The 17,011-nt window shown below is 44.0% G+C and overlaps 1 protein-coding gene and 2 pseudogenes across 1 annotated transcript; all 3 read left to right on the top strand.

Annotated features, from left to right (window-relative positions):
* The first annotated feature begins 304 nt into the window (after positions 1–304).
* On the top strand, positions 305–2,575 carry LOC139839254 (uncharacterized; annotated as a pseudogene).
* Positions 2,576–2,853: 278 nt separating this feature from the next.
* Positions 2,854–5,531, top strand: LOC127347557 (uncharacterized). The gene has a single exon (XM_071828831.1). The coding sequence runs from the start codon at positions 3,049–3,051 to the stop codon at positions 5,194–5,196; it is 2,148 nt and encodes a 715-aa protein (XP_071684932.1). The 5' UTR covers positions 2,854–3,048; the 3' UTR covers positions 5,197–5,531.
* A 5,797-nt stretch (positions 5,532–11,328) lies between these two features.
* LOC127295135 (uncharacterized) lies at positions 11,329–16,723 on the top strand (annotated as a pseudogene).
* The last annotated feature ends 288 nt before the right edge of the window (positions 16,724–17,011 follow it).

Raw genomic sequence — 17,011 nt, 5'->3', positions numbered from 1 at the left:
GAAGAAAGGCAAGAAAAGAATGCACGCCGAAGAGCACGGCGGCAGAGTTTACCACCAGAGCAGAGGCAAGCATTGCTGAATCGTGTAAAGGAAAATTACACTGCTAGGAGAGCCGTTCCATGTGCTGAATCCACCGCAATGCAATGCCCTGAGTTAGGTGGTTCACCCTTGATCAATCCATTATGTAGCATACCGACATCATCAGTTGTAAATGGTAGTAAGTACACATCTGGAGTAACCCTCTACGTTAATATATTAGCTCCGAGTGTACTTACTAGCTTAGCCAAATACAGGTGCACGAGAAATGCTCCCTATTGTAGATGTGGACACCATCGTCGAGCCCGGTGCTTCAACGTTGGCCATCTCATCATCAAGCATACCAACTTCGGTGTTGAAAATGGTAGCTAAACTCCTTTCTGTGTTTATCATGTTCTCTTTAAAGATTCTTCATCTATTAACTTACTCACCCACATACGAGATGCGCTGGGGACCCTCCTTGACGATGTGATGGATGAGGACATAATACCCGAGCCGAGTGCTTCATCGGTGGCCAACCCATCCATGCCACCATTCACCATTGGAACCGATGGTATAGTTTCCAGTCACATGTGTTGAATTTTTTAGTCTAAAGATGTGTTATGTTATTTACTTGCTCAAAAAATGACAGGATGATCTAGATAACTTTCTCAAGGATGTCATGCATGAGGACGAGAATCCCTGAAGAGGAAATGGATGAGGAGTACTACTTGTTTGCCGGGGAAGGTAAATTACGAGATGTTAAGATTATAAAATAGCGAGCACGTTTCTGTTATAGTATAATACAAACAATTTCTCATGAAAATAATAGTACTCAAAGCAACAATACAAAACAGGTGTGGACAAGCTGTGAGGTCTTAGACCCAGCGGACCTAGCGAGATGCCTCCGTTGTCGGTTCTAATGTCCTAGGTCCTTTTGAACATGTTTACTCAAATATCACGATAGCACACACATGTTGAAGCCCGTGGCAGAGTGCAACCATTGTGGTGGAAAAATGTTTTAGTATGAGCCGAAGTACTTTTGTTGTAGGGTTGGAAAAATTAGGTTGACGCTCACCGAGCCTCCCCCAGAACTCCGGAGGCTGTGGTGGAGCTCAGATCTCGACGCGAAACATTTTCAAGACAACATTAGGTTCTTCAATGGGCATTTTTCATTCACCACCCTTGGCGTAAGCCTTGATAACAAATATACCAACATGAGGTCAGGCGTATACACATTTCGAGCACATGGGCAAATTTATCACAACATACATTCATTCCGTCCTAACGAGTCATGTCACGGCCATTTACAACTATACTTTTACGACGACGATCCTGGCCTCGAACATCGGTTTCGACACTCCCCCAGGCTTGACCAGGAGGTCATTAGAAGGTTAGTTAACATCCTCGGGGACAACCCCTACTCTCAATCGTTTAGGAGTCTTGGCCAAGCTGCAGACCTCGAGGAGTTTCGTATCTCTCTAAACACAGACCCAAGGATGGACCAGCGAACATATAATGTGCCATTGTCTTCGGAGGTAGCTGCTGTGTGGGTTGAGGGAAATGATCTTATCAAAAAGTTTGATCGTAGTATTGTCCTCTATGGGAATAACAATGACAAATATGGTATAAAGCCATACTATGGATGCTACGACCCCTTGTCATACCCTCTGTTTTTTCCAAGGGGAGAGCTCGGTTGGCATGCCCAAATTCCAAAGAATGGTGTGTCCTTGGATGAGGTGCTCAGTCCCATGATAATGAAAATGAGGACCCAGGTTAGACTCTAGACCATTGTTGCTCTTTTCATCTTTTGTCTATGAACTATATCGTTTAATGTTGTTTTGTCCCTACCTTCCAATAGATGTCAATACTCGGTTGTGCGTCTCTGTTAGAGATTATTACTGTTATAAAGTCCAGATGCGTCGTGGGATATTCAATCCCATATTGTACGGTAAGCGCCTTTTCCAACGGTATGTTGTTGACATGTACATGAAGGTAGAGGGTGCAAGACTAGACTACATCCGAGGTCACCAAAAGGAGATACGTGCTGATCTTTACAAAGGTGTTGTTGATAGCATAAATGCTTTGGGGAAAGCCGTGCGGATGCGGTAGGCAAAATAACTGTACTCCGGCACAATTCATTGGAGGCAAGCGAGATTTTAAGCGAAGATTCATGGATGCTATGGCCCTGGTTCAGAAGTATGGGAAGCCCGACATCTTCCTAACTATGACCTGCAACCCCAACTGGGAAGAGATAACTCGTGAACTTGAACCTGGACAGACCCCCCAAGATCGTCCTGATCTCATTGTCCGGATCTTTCGAGCCAAGCTCGAGGACCTAAAGAAGCAACTATTTAAAAAGCACATCCTTGGCAAAGTGATTGCTTATGTTTATGTCGTTGAATTCGAGAAGAGGGGACTTCCACATGCTCACTTCCTCCTTATCATGGAGTCTCGTTACAAGCTCTTAGTCCCAGAGCATATGACCGTCTCATCTCGGCTGAGCTCCCAGACAAGCAAAAGTATCCAGAGCTATATACAATGGTTGTCAAACATATGATGCATGGGCCCTGCGGGGTTCTAAATCCCAAGAATGTGTGCATGCAAGATGGAAGTTGTAAGAACCGGTATCCACGTCCATTTAACCCGACAACCGTCTGTGGAAGGGACACATACCTGTGTACCGGAGACGCAATGATGGTCGTCGTGCTCAGGTTCGAGGAAGGATGCTAGACAACAGATGGGTAGTGCCGTACAACCCTTACCTTCTAAGGAGATACAAGCTGTCACATCAATGTTGAGGTGTGCTCAAGTATCAAGGCTGTGAAATACTTATTTAAATATATCTACAAGGGCCATGATCGGGCATCCGTTTCTCTAGATGAGGCTGATAGTAATGGCAACATTGACGAGATCAAGCAGTATAGGGATGCAAGGTGGATTACCCCACCAGAGGCGCTTTGGAGGATCTATAGCTTCAACCTTAGTGAGATCTTCCCATCTGTGAGACAATTGCAACTTCACCTCCCGGACATGCACATGGTCTCATTTAATGCTAGGGAGGATCTCAACGAAGTTGTTGCTCGACATGGCGCCTCAAGGACAATGTTGACAGAGTATTTTGAGGCAAATAAAAAATACACAGAGGCTCGACGATTGTTGTATAGGGATTTTCCGACAACATTTGTATGGCATGCAGGCAAAAAGATATGGAAAAAGAGAAGTCAACGTTTCCAGGTAGGTAGAATTGTGTCAGCCCATCCAGCTGAGGGAGAGCGGTACTATCTGCGAGTGCTCCTAAACAATGTTGTAGGTGCGACCTCCTTTGAAGACCTTAGGACAGTGGATGGATTTGTGTGCCCAAGCTTTCGTGAAGCCGCTGAAAGAAGAGGCCTTGTGGAGGCTGACAACACAATTGATGAGTGTCTTACAGAGGCTGAGCTATTCCAGATGCCATCCTCACTCAGAAGGCTTTTCGCAACAATTTTGGTATTTTGTGAGCCTAGCGACGTGCGTGGGCTATGGGATAGACACTTTGAGGCGATGTCGGATGACTACCGGCGTTCTCAGACGTGCCCACGTGCAATCGAGCAAATGGTGTTACATGATGTTAGGAACATGCTGCAATCGATGGGGAAAGATATAGAGTCATTCCCTCTTCCCCAAATTGACCAGTCGTATGATACCATGGGTGGCGAGGTTAGAGAAATCATCGAGGAATCCATGATTGAGGCAGGCAGTGAAGATGCTTGTCTAGCGTCATCCCTCAACAGTGAACAAAAGTACGCCTTTGACAAGATACTAGGAGCTATTGATAGTGACAATGGAGGTGTATTCTTCGTTGATGGCCCAGGAGGGACGGGGAAGACTTTCTTGTACAGAGCGTTGCTCGGGAGAATCCGAAGCGAGGGAAAGATAGCCGTGGCAACCGCGACATCTGGTGTCGCCGCTTCCATCATGCCTGGAGGCAGGACTGCACATTCAAGGTTCAAAATCCCCCTTAGCATTGAAGAAGGTGCGGTATGTAGCTTTACAAAGCAGAGTGGCACGGCTAAACTCCTTCAAGTGGCATCTCTCATAATATGGGATGAAGCATCCATGACAAAGAGACAAGCTGTTGAGGCACTCGATAATAGCATGCGCGATATAATGGGTCGACGAGACTTGCCGTTTGGAGGAAAAACTGTCGTGTTTGGAGGCGACTTCAGGCAAGTTCTTCCAGTTGTGCGGAAGGGGACAAGGCCGCAGATAATTGATGCTACCTTGCGTAAATCATATTTGTGGGAAAATATGAACCAACTACGGCTTGTCCATAACATGAGGGCCCAGAGCGATCCGTGGTTTGCAGATTTCCTGTTGCGCATAGGGAATGGTACGGAGGAGAGTGATGCTGACAATAATGTACAACTCCCCGAGGATATTTGTGTACCATATACAGGGAAGGACAGTGACCTTGACATGCTGATTGAACATGTCTTCCATGATCTAGATGAGAATCTCGCCGATCCTACTTATATTACCTCAAGGGCGATCCTCACGACCAGGAATGAGAATGTTGATAGTATAAACATGAGGATGATCGAACGTTTCCCGGGTCAAGAGATGATATACCATAGCTTTGACCGCGCGGAGGATGATCCGCATAACTACTATCCCTCTGAATTCCTGAACTCGCTTACTCCCAATGGGTTGCCGCCACATGTTCTTAAGTTAAAGTTGAATTGTCCAGTTATACTACTGCGGAACATTGACCCAGCAAACGGTCTATGCAATGGTACGAGGCTGGTGGTACGGGGGTTCCAAAGAAACGCAATCGATGCCGAGATCGTACTAGGACAACATGCTGGAAAGAGGGTGTTCTTGCCTCGGATTCCTCTATGCCCCTCCGACGATGAGATGTTCCCGTTCCGCTTTAAGAGGAAGCAATTCCCGGTGAGGCTTAGCTTCGCCATGACAATAAACAAGGCACAAGGGCAGACTATTCCTAACGTTGGTGTCTACCTACCTGATCCGGTGTTCTCTCATGGTCAGCTGTATGTGGCGTTGTCTAGAGCCACGGCAAGAGGAAACATCAAGATCCTTGCTGTCACGGATAAGGACAAGGGAGGCCAGTCAAAGTCTACGACAACTCGAGGGTCCAAGGCGCGAAATATTGTCTACAAGGAAGTCCTCACCATGTAGGCTTGTTAGGACTCAACATGAAGGGGCATCTATGCGGTGTTGCCTGGTTTTATTTTTTTGTTGATGAGAAAGTAATTGTTTCTCATTCAATGAAAAATGCTTAAATGAACTAAGTGTTTGCTGAATACGTAGTATTATGAAGTGTCAGTAATGTTCTTGATTAACGATGAACTACAGTCTACCAGTTTTTACAGATAGCTTTTCTGTTTGTGATATCATTCTTTGTTTGTTTTTATGTGCAAATTGCCTCCGCCGATGTTATTTTTTACAGACACATGAATACTTATGGAATGATAACATGAGTTTTCTATGCTTCACGAGTGGAGGTTTTTGCATTGGCCAAAGTTTCTATTATGAAATGGTCTATGCACTTGCTACATATGAGAGTTTTTATATGTGCCAAACAGAATCTTGAACCTATTATGCCTCCATGTAAGTTTGCTTATGGTTTGAAATATTCTGGACCTGCAATATCTGCTTCCATGCAGGGTCAGTTTATAGTAACCTTTGAATTTTATCTTGTGATGCAGAGGTGATGCCAATGCATAAAGTTTGTCTTATGTCTGGCTGTATACTGATTGAGCATTCTCTATAGTACTTGCATGCTTTAATAGGGCGAAAAGATGGCATATCATATTATGTGTCACTACTTAAAGAAGGCATAGCATAATATGTGTCAAGGATGTCCGTGGAACTGATCTCAAGTAGGCGGCAACGAATGTTTGCCGATAAACTTTACCAGTGCTGGTTCACATCTGTCACCAATGTGTTTGAGATAAGAAGTATCGATAAACTTTCACATCGATCACCAATGTGTTTGAGCTAAAATATTTTTGTGTAGCTTTAATTTTGTGAAGGTGGTTGTAACTTGTAAGGGACAAATTAGTAAGTAGGAATCAAACCAGTTGGCTGGGAAGTCATTTTGAGTGTACCATCGTTGTAGTTACCATGATGAGAGAAGATAATGTTGGTAAGTATGGTGCTGTTTTTTCATTCTACATATGCTTTGAAATGTTATATAGTCACAGAATTTCCTAATACATTATTGTACTTTTTTTAATCAGAAGGCAGCCTGCGTACAACTACCTTTACTAGGGTGCACTTTGCTTCCAATATTGCAGCTGCACGTCAAGTGAAGTAGAGGTAATTCATTGACCAATCATCAGTACTTCTAATTTAGTAGGGTACACTTCTAATTTTCAGTATGAATTAATCAATTATAAATATGTTTTAGGATCAACAAGGTTCTTACATAAATACGCCTCTTATGGGTTCGGAGGAGAAGGTTGGTATTACGACTGCATTTGGAGCTTCTGTCTAAACATCTAAGAAGTTAGATGTGCACTTTGATGTATTTTGGATGATTTTTTGCTGGCATAGTTGATGTGTAAAACTGCTCATAACCTATGCAAGAAGAAAGACTCCAGGGTGACATGGGCTTTTGAGTCAAGTAGATGGAGCATTGATGTAATTATTTGGTATTGCAAAGTTGTGAGCTTGGATGGTTTTTAGTGTACTTTTAGACACTCAAATTTAATATTTCACGTGTTTCATTGTGATATGGTATATGTTATGAATGTCAGTTGTTACACCCATTGATCTATGAATGTACCATTTTTATCCACCACTACGTAATGCAATTGGAAAGAATAATAGTGTGATCACCAATTGATTCTCGACTGAAATGGGATAAATGATTGATTATGATGTTGGCAAGTGTTGTTGCCACTCTTTCCCTTTCATACTTATCATTTATTATTTCTTGTGTTTCCGTAGCGTAGCACGGGCACCTTACTAGTTAAGTATATAATATAAAGTAATTATTTATGCATTATCATGTCCAAAAAACCTTACTTCATAGAAGATTTGCCTATTCACAATTGTCCAGAACATACCAAACCATATTATCAAATTCCTTCGGAAAAAATTTCAGACTTGATTTTCCAAACCCTTTGGCTCCACCGGAGAAAACTTTGAACTCATGAGCACTAACTTCCCTTTGGTTATCTTGGTTCCTTTCAGCTTTGTTAAGTATTGTTTCCATGTCATCACTGAAATATCTAGAGCAAAATGTGACACACTCATTGACGATATACCCTTGAGCAATTGAACCTTGAGGCCTTCCATTGTTACGGACAGTACCCTTAAGATACCCTAGTCTTCTCTCAACTGGATACATCCAGCCATAATGGACAGGCCCCCTTAGAATAGCCTCCTCAGGTAGGTGCACAACTAAGTGCACCATTGATGCATGTAAAATGCATACATGAACTTTGCCATTTATTATATTGAATTCCCGCATATTTGCAACATATATGATGATAATACCATGTTTTACATTGATTTATGGGGATTTACCAATCATCCTCTTTATTTGGTTTGTAACCCCGCAGAACAGGAAAATCATGTTTCGCGTATTTTTCACTTTCAGAGACCTATACGGACCTGAGATTTTTGGAGCATCATTTTTCATCGGGAGGAACAATATGGACCCTGGAAGCACACCTGGAGAGGCCCGAGGGCCAACCGAGCATAGGTGGCGTGGCCCAGAAGTCTAGCCGCGCCACCCACCTCCGTTCATCCCTCGATCACCCATTTTCCCTAATTCTTTCGCGAACCGACGCATTTTGCCCTAAAAACCACTATATATATGGCCCAGAAGAGTTCTCAGGAGGAGAGGGCCGCAGAAAAGACAAAAACACCGAAACAGAGGCTGCTGCAGAGAAGATTGGAAGTGGAAACTCCACCGGGATCACCGCCAGAGGGATCTCCACCTTCTCCAACGTCTTCATCATCATCACCATGACCAAGAGGGAGTAGTGCACCTTGGAATCCGGGTTTGTGGCAGTAGCTTGATCTATTTCTCTCATATTCTTCATATTACTTAGTGCCATATGAGCTGCCTATCATGATTATGGTCATATTTGTAATACCTATGTGGTGGATCCTTGTTCTATGATATTATTTTATGAGATCTGATCTTATTATATTGTGAGATGTATTGATAGATGCATATTATGTACCCAATTCTTAAGTTTATGTTCTGATCCAACATCTATGCAAGAGCGTGTGTGGGGTGATGTGTGTGTTATATGAAGTAGCATGGTTTTAGTGATTGGATAGTGACAACATGTATATGATCTATTATGGCTTTGCCTTTGTTTTGCTACCTCACTAGGGATAAAGTGAATGCATGTGCTATGTTCATCATGTGACATCAATGATGATCTTGTTTGTTCAAGGTAGCATATTTGATATTCAAACTTCATGTCAAAGTACTTATTGCTATGCTCTGTTAATTCTTAATACAAGATTGATGAAGTTTCATTCTTGTGGAGCATAAGAGAGGCGTGTTGCATCATCTTTATGTTAGGACGTAATAACCATATTAATTCTGATCTTACATATAATATTATTTGTACTTTCATATCTCATGGATGAATTGATTTTTGTCCACCACAACTTTACGAGAGAATAGTCAAGTAAACCCATGAACCCCGGTCCATTTTTATCATAAGAAACACCTTTATATTGATTTTACATTGTTTTTTATTTGCCGCGCTATTTTATTTCGAAAATACAAAAATATTTAGCTTTCTTATTTGCATCCAAAACACCAAAAACAATCAATCTCTTTACAGTTTTTACTTAGTTGCTTTATCTAGTTTAGTTTCTACTTGCTTTAATTATTACTACTTGTGTTATTTACTTATGTGAAACCTTGTGCTTGACAATCACACGGTGGAGTTGGGAATACAAGGCATTTATTTACTTGCAGGATTGCTTGAAGAAGAGAGAAGATAATACTCTTTGAGCTAGTTCCCCGAGAGTTCGATATAAACCCTCGAGTCACCCTTGTGTGGAAGATACTTCCTTGATACAACACTGCACTTGGAGTCTCAACGTATCAAGAACTTTTTGGCGTTGCTAATAGCTGTCATCAACCATCACATCACAAAATGCAGGGAGAAGAGCTTCTCAAGTCTGCAAAGAATTAAAACTATCTCTATCTTCAGACGTTCCAGGACTTTTACGTAAAGAGTTCTCGCACACATCTCTCTAAAAAAATCTCCCCAAATCACCAATAGCCTCATACATTTCCTTTGTCTACCAAAATAATACACTGAAGAAGAATGTGGCAGTCATGCGTCTTCATACCATGTACTTTTCCAGCTTCAATATCCACATACCTTTCCCAGTTTGAACAAAAACCATATGGGAACCTAGTTTTTGCCAAAAACCCGCAAACACATCTTCTTTTCCTTCTCTAGCGTCCAGGGGGCATGTGGATTGAAACAACTACCCCCTTTAGGTTTCATCCAAAATTTCTTCCTAATTTTCATTTTCTTTAAATCAACTCTAGCACAGACAGTGTCCTTGTTTTTCCCATCAATTTCAAAACATGTACCAACTATGTTGTCATATATGTTCTTCTCGATGTGCATCACATCAAGGTTGTGTGATAACAAAAGTGTGGACCAATATGGTAAATCATGTAAGCTGCCATGAGGTGCCAGGTTGGTTCACCTGTAACGACACGTTTACGCTTCTGACAAGTTGTATTTTTACCATGTATAAAATCCTTAGCTAATTATACCTTTTCCTTTTTTTCTTCTGCTATGATCTCCTTTGGTGGACCCCCCTCCTCAACTTCACATTGAACAGTTTGCTTCTCCTATGAGGGTGATTCGTATTAAGAAACCGACGGTGTCCAATATATCCTATTTTGTTTTTAGAGACTTGTAGCAAGTATTCTCATCGCAGTGCACACAAGCAAAAATCCTCTTGTGCTGCGGCTAAACATGGTGGCATACCATGGGTAGCTATGAATAGACCATAGGAAAGCAGCATGCAATTTGAATTCATCATCCACTAGAACATCATATGCATCCTCACCTGCCCAAAGCTTCATCATATCCTCAATAAGAGGCTGCATAAATACATGAAAATTCTTTCCTGGTATAAGCAATGGCAATATAAGAGCATCTCTAGCAGAGCCCGTAAACTGGGCAAAACCGAAAAATAATCGCCAGTTTACGGGTTCGGTTCGAAAATCGGCGTAGATCAGTTACTGTAAATGGGACGAAACCGAATTTTTTTTACAGTCTGAGACTGAAAACCAAACTCTGGCCCGTATTTGTAGGGGTCGGAAGATCGAACTGAACGCTGAACTGTATTCCTAGTGGTGTTTTGGCGGTCTGAAACTTCAGCTCGAAACATTGCACTTCCGCCGGAGGACTACCGGAATAGGACCAAATTCGACAAAATCCGGCCGAATGTCAACCAAATTTCGGTGGAGCCATGCGTTGCGAGCTCGGGGAAGGGAGAGTGGGCAGCCGACCGGCCACGAATTCGCCGGGTGCGGGCAGGGCGGCCCTGGAGGCGTCCGTGAAAGGGCGGGGCGGAGTCGAGCTCGCCGGGGCAGTATTGGGCGGCGCGAGGCGAGCCGGCGCGGAGGCTGGCGGCGCAGGACGGGCAGCGTGGCGGGGCGAGCAAGGTCGAGCCGACGGCCAGCGGCGGCGCGCGAGACCGAGGCGAAGCGAGTCGAAGCGGCACGCTTTGCTCGTGGCGGCGCGGGCGTCTGTGCGAAGCGTCGTGGCGGGACGTCGCCGGGGATGCTCGGGGCCGGACCGAGCGAAGCGGGGACGAAGCGAAGCGAAGCGAGCGAAGCGGCCGGCCAGGCGGCCAGAAGCGGCGGCGAGACGAGGCAAGGAGAAGCGGCCATGATCTTGATCTTGAAGCGGTGCGAGCGTGCACAGAGGAAGAAGGAAGATTGGCCAGGAAAGAAAAAATAGCATCTTAAGGAATATTCTCTTTTACAGTTTTATTTTAGGGGCTCTGATCTGCACCGATACTTTTTCGACCCATAAACGCGAGTTCAGTGGCCTGAAATCGGTTTTTACAGTTCGCAGATTTACGGGCTCTGTTAGAGATGATCTAAAGTTGAATTGATCCATGCATATCGAGGGTGGGAAGTTATATGGAATGACAAAGACTTCCGAGGGAACAATCTCTTTTTGAATATGAACTATTTAAATTTATATTTGAAGTGGTTTTAAAGGGACGCGATTGGGCAGCGCCGTTCTCTAAACGCGGCACTTAAAAACAGCCGGATCCGGCGCGTTTAGGGTCGCGACTCGAGATGCATTAGCAGAAGGGCTCACCGGACAGCGACGAGACAGCGCACGGCAACGTCGGCACCCCCTACTCCTCCGCTAAGTCACCGCACTCCCACAGCGACTGCCGCCGTCGCCGGCAATGTCTTGGTTCGCGCGTTCCATCGCCAACACCCTCCTCTCCGACGGCGAAGACCCCCGCCCCTCTGCTTCATACTCCCTCGGAGCTCACCGACGCCCTCGCCAACCGGTTCCAGGGAATCGCCTCCTTCCTCGCGGCGCCCACTCCTGGGGGCAGCGACGCCTCACGCCGCGCGCCAAACCCGGCCGAGATCGCGGGCCGCTTCCGCGCGGGGCTCGCGCGGCTCCCGGGCCGCCAGGCCGTCGCGGATCTCGCCAAGATCGCCTCCTCTCTACTGCCCCCGGAAGAAGACTGGAGTGGGGAGGAGGCCGCCGGGGTTACGGAGGACGTGGTCGTCTTCGCGCGGGACGCCGCCATGCGGCCCGAGCTCTGGCTCGACTTCCCCTTTCTCCCCGACGACGCGGACTCGGACGGTTCGTGCGTTCAATTGCCTCCCTTCGTCTTCGTGAACACCTCTTGAATCTTAACTGATTTTTGATTCTCCCGTGTTGGCGTTCGACTGCAGATTTTGACATGACCGATGCGCAGCAAGACCACGCGCTGGCCGTCGAGAGCGTGGCGCCGGAGCTGGCGGATCTGAGAATCGAGCTCTGCCCCGGCCACATCAGCGAGGGCTGCTTCTGGAAGATATACTTTGTGCTGCTGCATCCTAAGCTCGCAAAGGAGGCGGCCGAGCTTCTTTCTACTTCACAGGTCATTTCCGTTGATCTAATGCTTTAATTGGGGTGACAAGGGCTTATGATTTTTATTCTCGAACACGCATCTAAATGCGCAGCATTTTGTATTAGAAGGAGCAAGTCACACAGGAAAAACAACCAAAAGAAAATGTTCACTAGATTGTAGATGCATTTGTGTTGGCGATTTGCACCCTTTATTTCCTTAGATGTTCTATTTAGAAGTTGACTGTTAGTCATTCTCACACTGCTCCCATATCAAATGTCGAGTCTGTTACTACACAGCTTTCGGCAACTGTAAAATGTGATTGTCTAATCGCTCAAACTCTACTCACGTGTTTGCGATGGAACTTCTCCTCTTTTTAGAGCTACACTTATTAACGTACCAAAGCTTACTGGTCAATGCTTCAACAATTGCAGGCTCCTGCATTCCTTCTTCGTCTGAATCCTGTTAAAACTAAAACTATTGCATTATTTTTCTGCTATTGCAATGTTATAGAAAATGAATTATGTACCTCTGATCTGACTAAATTCTTTGATAATATTGTAGTGTTTTCTCCATAACTCAAATGCCTCCACTCAGATTTTGTTTCAGTATGATATCAAGAATATTTACTGGGCAAATCTTCTTTAAGACTGTTTGGAGTTGGGGCACAATCAATAACGCATATTAGTTTTATTTACTTTACATGTTCCATTCAGTCTTTATCCTTAGATTTTTTTTTAATAATCAAATAATTTTCTCTCTAAGAAGTGAGAAGTGGACGTACAACCCAGCCACCCAGGTTCAAGTCCCCAGAGATGCGAATTTGGGTTCTTATTATTTAAAAACAAAATCACTGTAGGGGCTTCCCCTACCGTATTCCTTCAAAAAAAAAAAAATTTCTCTATCCAAATATTCAGTAGACTTAGTTTATAATTCCCAGATATCGATTTTCATGGAACTTCTACATTCCCTCAAAATAGGCTTGTAGTTTGAAGCTTAATTTAGCTAGAGTGATGAATTGCAATAGTATTTGCCACTTTATTGTAACATGTTTATTGAGTGCCTAGCATAAATTGTAGGTATTTTTACAATGGTCCATTTCTCTGTTCCATGTAACATGGGAAGATGCATTCATCTGCTCTCTACTTGTTTTGCTCATTAAATGGTACGGGGTACTTTTTATTGCAACCTTTTATTTTTCTTCTTTGCGATATTTTTAATGGCTTCGCAGTATTGGACTAATATCTATACCTAATAATAAAGGAGCTAAGGTTTCTGCCAAAATTTTCGTCCAACTTTTTTTAGGACCGTTTTGCCCTCCCACCAAATCACATAATACTGTTGTACCATGGTACCGGTTCAGTTTTGCGCCTGTTGCTACTATCCCGGTCCACCCGACCGCCCGTTCCTCCTCGCCACGCGCGCGAGAGAAGATGGTCAGAACAGTCCACCAGACCGCCCCTTCCTGCTCGCCACGCGCTGGGCTTTTACAATGGGCACTTAATGAACCGATCGCTCGCGTTGGGCTTTGTCGTCCGTCCCCGGTTGCGCTAGCGCTAGGCCAGGTAGCTATGTTGGTGGGCCTGGTGTGTATCAATGAGCTGCAAGCCCCTCGTCCCGTCCAAAGGTAGTTACACACGCCTGCATATTTTCGAGTACTTGATAGTCCCACCTCGTTTCATTAATACGAGTTCGGCCAGTTTATATACTTCAACTTCTCAGAAATCAACAAGCCGCCTCAGATTTGATTAGAAAGAAATTAACCCCATGGGGTGAGGACGGTGAGAGATTGAAAAAAAAGCACCAGGAAGCAGGTGCGGAAAGATCTGCCTCGAAATTGCTGATCCCGCCAGCCTCGATTTCCCCGGAACCGACATGTGTGGGGAGGTGCCTTGCGTTGCCAGACGCCGAACTGATCTTGCTTCCTGGAGGCGGGGGAGGATAGGAAGAGATGGAGTTCCTGGGGCGGAAGGAGAGGCAGCGCAGCACTTCTCTCCTGCCTGTCCCCCACCTAGAGATATCGATAAGAGATACTAAGAGATAAGAGAGAGGAGAGAGCAGCGGCGGCCCATGGAAAAAACTAAGAGGACCCAGGATGGATGGTTCCCTACTGGGCTTGAGCGCGACCGCCAGCTGAAAGCTGATCAACACGGCAAAAAATAAGTGAAGTTGATCAAGCGTGGTTTTTTTCTTTATCATTGCTCAGAGGGACATATGCCACGAAGCTTGATCGATTCAGAACATGGTGCTATTGCAGATCCATGAACTGTAATGTTTTGATGACTTAGCACTTTCATTTCTATTTTGTAGGGCTTTTAATAATGCTTTAATAAAATGTTGCCCGTATTGATTGATGCAAAGCCTAGGACTTCCCCTTTTCAAAATTATAGTGAAAATGACAGAATGTTTGTGTGTTGTCAGTTTGCCATAGAACTGCAAAACGACGTACAAAATTAAGGGGTACCCACTATTTGGATTTGGTCGACTCAGGGAGCACACTATTATATGTTTCAAATTGATATTACGTGATTTTCACTATTATACACGATATAAAAAAATAGATCAATCAAAAGCTACATGCTATTTCGATTTGATCGACGCACGAAAACTTATAAAATGAGATAATTTAATTTCATGTGACACCGTTGCAACACACGGGTTTTGTGCTAGTAAACTATAAAGTGAATCAAGAGAAATGTTGGACACCGAAGGCGCACGACTAGCCATCAAGTGCCACTTTTTGGTTCGTAGGAATCTCATAGGATTATTTGGAGGATTTCAATCCTTAGGAATTTTTCCTACGTAGGTAGTTTGAGTCGCAGGATTTTAACCCCTAAGGATCCTTTGCACTCTATTTTGGAGGAAAATTTCCAGCCACTCAAACCTTTTAGCACAATTCCTATGTTTTTATGTGGCTTCAAACATTCTTTGATCCAAATTCATGTAGTTTCGTAGAAGGATTCAAGAGGACATGCCACTCCAATCCCGTGTTTTCCTATTACTGCGCTTTGAGAATCCTGCGAATCAAAGTGGCCTAATATTGTGTCACTAGGAGCCTGCTTGGTTTTCTGCCAATGTGGCAAGCCAAATTTGGCTAATTGCTTGGTTTTGCTCTGAAATTTGCCAGTGCTATAAAGTTGGTAGCAAACTAAACAAGCTCTATAAGTGTTAGAACATTATGTTTTCATAACGAGACTGAGTACTGTCTAAGGCATAAGTGTAGTTTAGGGTATTTTAGCGCACATAACTGATGGCCACCGCTTAACTTGCTCATGATGCTGTGTACCTCCTACTCTTAGGAGGTTTGTAACAAAAACTCTACCTCTTAAATTAAATGAAAATCTCTTCGCGTTTTCTCGAGAAAAAAAAACTTGTTCATGATGGCACAGTAGAGAATTTATATGACTACATTGTTTGGTGCCAAACTTCTAATATCCCATTTTCTTGACTTGGCACAGGTTTTAGAAGCTAGAGAGCAGTTGTCACAAAATTTCCAATATCAGACAAAGCTTGAGAGCAATGAAGACACAGTAGCTCCGACTATCAGCAATGCAGATGGTACTGTTGCTACGCCTGTAGAGGTGGTCCCCTCATTAAAAGATCAAGATGCCTCTGCGAGGGCCACATCTTTTGGCAACGTAGATTATGGTATTCTTGAAACAATCCATCTCGACGATGCACCATCAAAAGATATAATCGGTGATGCTGGGGCTGTTTCTTCAGATAACATCAGCAGCAGTGTGTGTGTACAACTTGTGCCCGTATTAAGAGATGCCACTGAGTTATCACAATCCGAGATAGAAGAAAGCATTCATGCTTTATCTGAAGAAGATGCGACTGAGTTCGCACAATCTAGGATTGAAGAAAGCACACCTGACTTCACCGCAGAAGATGCTGAAGCAGATGAGGAGACTGTGACATTAGTAGACAGTTTTCCATCTAAAGAAGATCAACGGAAACAGCCAGTAAGTGACCTCTGGGAGGGATCAAGAGTTATCATTCAGAAGGCTGATAAGGATGACACCGATGATGATGGGGATGAATGGTTGGAGGAGGACACTGGTGGTTCCGGAAGCACACCTATTCAAATAGCAGACGACGATGAGGACGTATCTTTCAGTGATCTGGAGGAAGATGATGATGCGGCATGACATCAATGGTAAACCTTGGCTTCGTGCATCTGGTTCAATCCCACATGTATACACATGAGCTTGGGCCATGTCTACTGTATGGCCTCATGGTTCTGCTGTCATCAGCTGCTGCTGCTGCGGCAGAATTGCTCCCCTTGTGCTGTCTCTTTGGCTGGTAGATGCCAAAAATCGATTTTCACAATCCAAGTCTCAACTTTACCATGTGGTGCCAGTGACTGTTGTACAGTGTGTAGAGACTTGTGCATTTCGGATCTGGAACAACTCTCTGATCCATGGATGCTCAATCATGTATTCTTCAACAGTGATGATGAGGCTCTACCTGTATTATATTTTTCATTGGAAAGGAAAGCAATTGCACATATATCACATGTATAGGCTCAAACCCCTACCAGACGTCTTTGCGGACCCAAAATTTGGTGTATATGAGAACGACATGGAGTTTGGTAAACTATGGCAAATCATGGGCCATATCGTCCTGCAGAATTCATCATCTTTTCCTTGTTCTGTATCTGACAAATTGTTTGTCAAAGCATGACTACCATGAAGTTTGGTAAAAATTTGGCAAAGCATGGACCATATTGTCCTGCAGAATTCAGCATATTTTCCTTGTTCTGTATCTGACAGAATTGTTTGGCTGTGGCTGGTACCTTTGGCCGGCGCGGTTTGATCCGTAGTTTAACACAGGGTACCCATCTGGATGCGCCCAAACCAGTGATCAAGATGAAATCAAGAAATAAGAGAATTCA

Source organism: Lolium perenne, chromosome 4 (genome assembly GCF_019359855.2).
Source record: "Lolium perenne isolate Kyuss_39 chromosome 4, Kyuss_2.0, whole genome shotgun sequence".
In the NCBI taxonomy this organism is placed as follows: domain Eukaryota; kingdom Viridiplantae; phylum Streptophyta; class Magnoliopsida; order Poales; family Poaceae; genus Lolium; species Lolium perenne.
The sequence above is the reverse complement of the archived record's forward strand: the minus strand, read 5'-3'. Positions and strand labels throughout refer to the sequence as shown.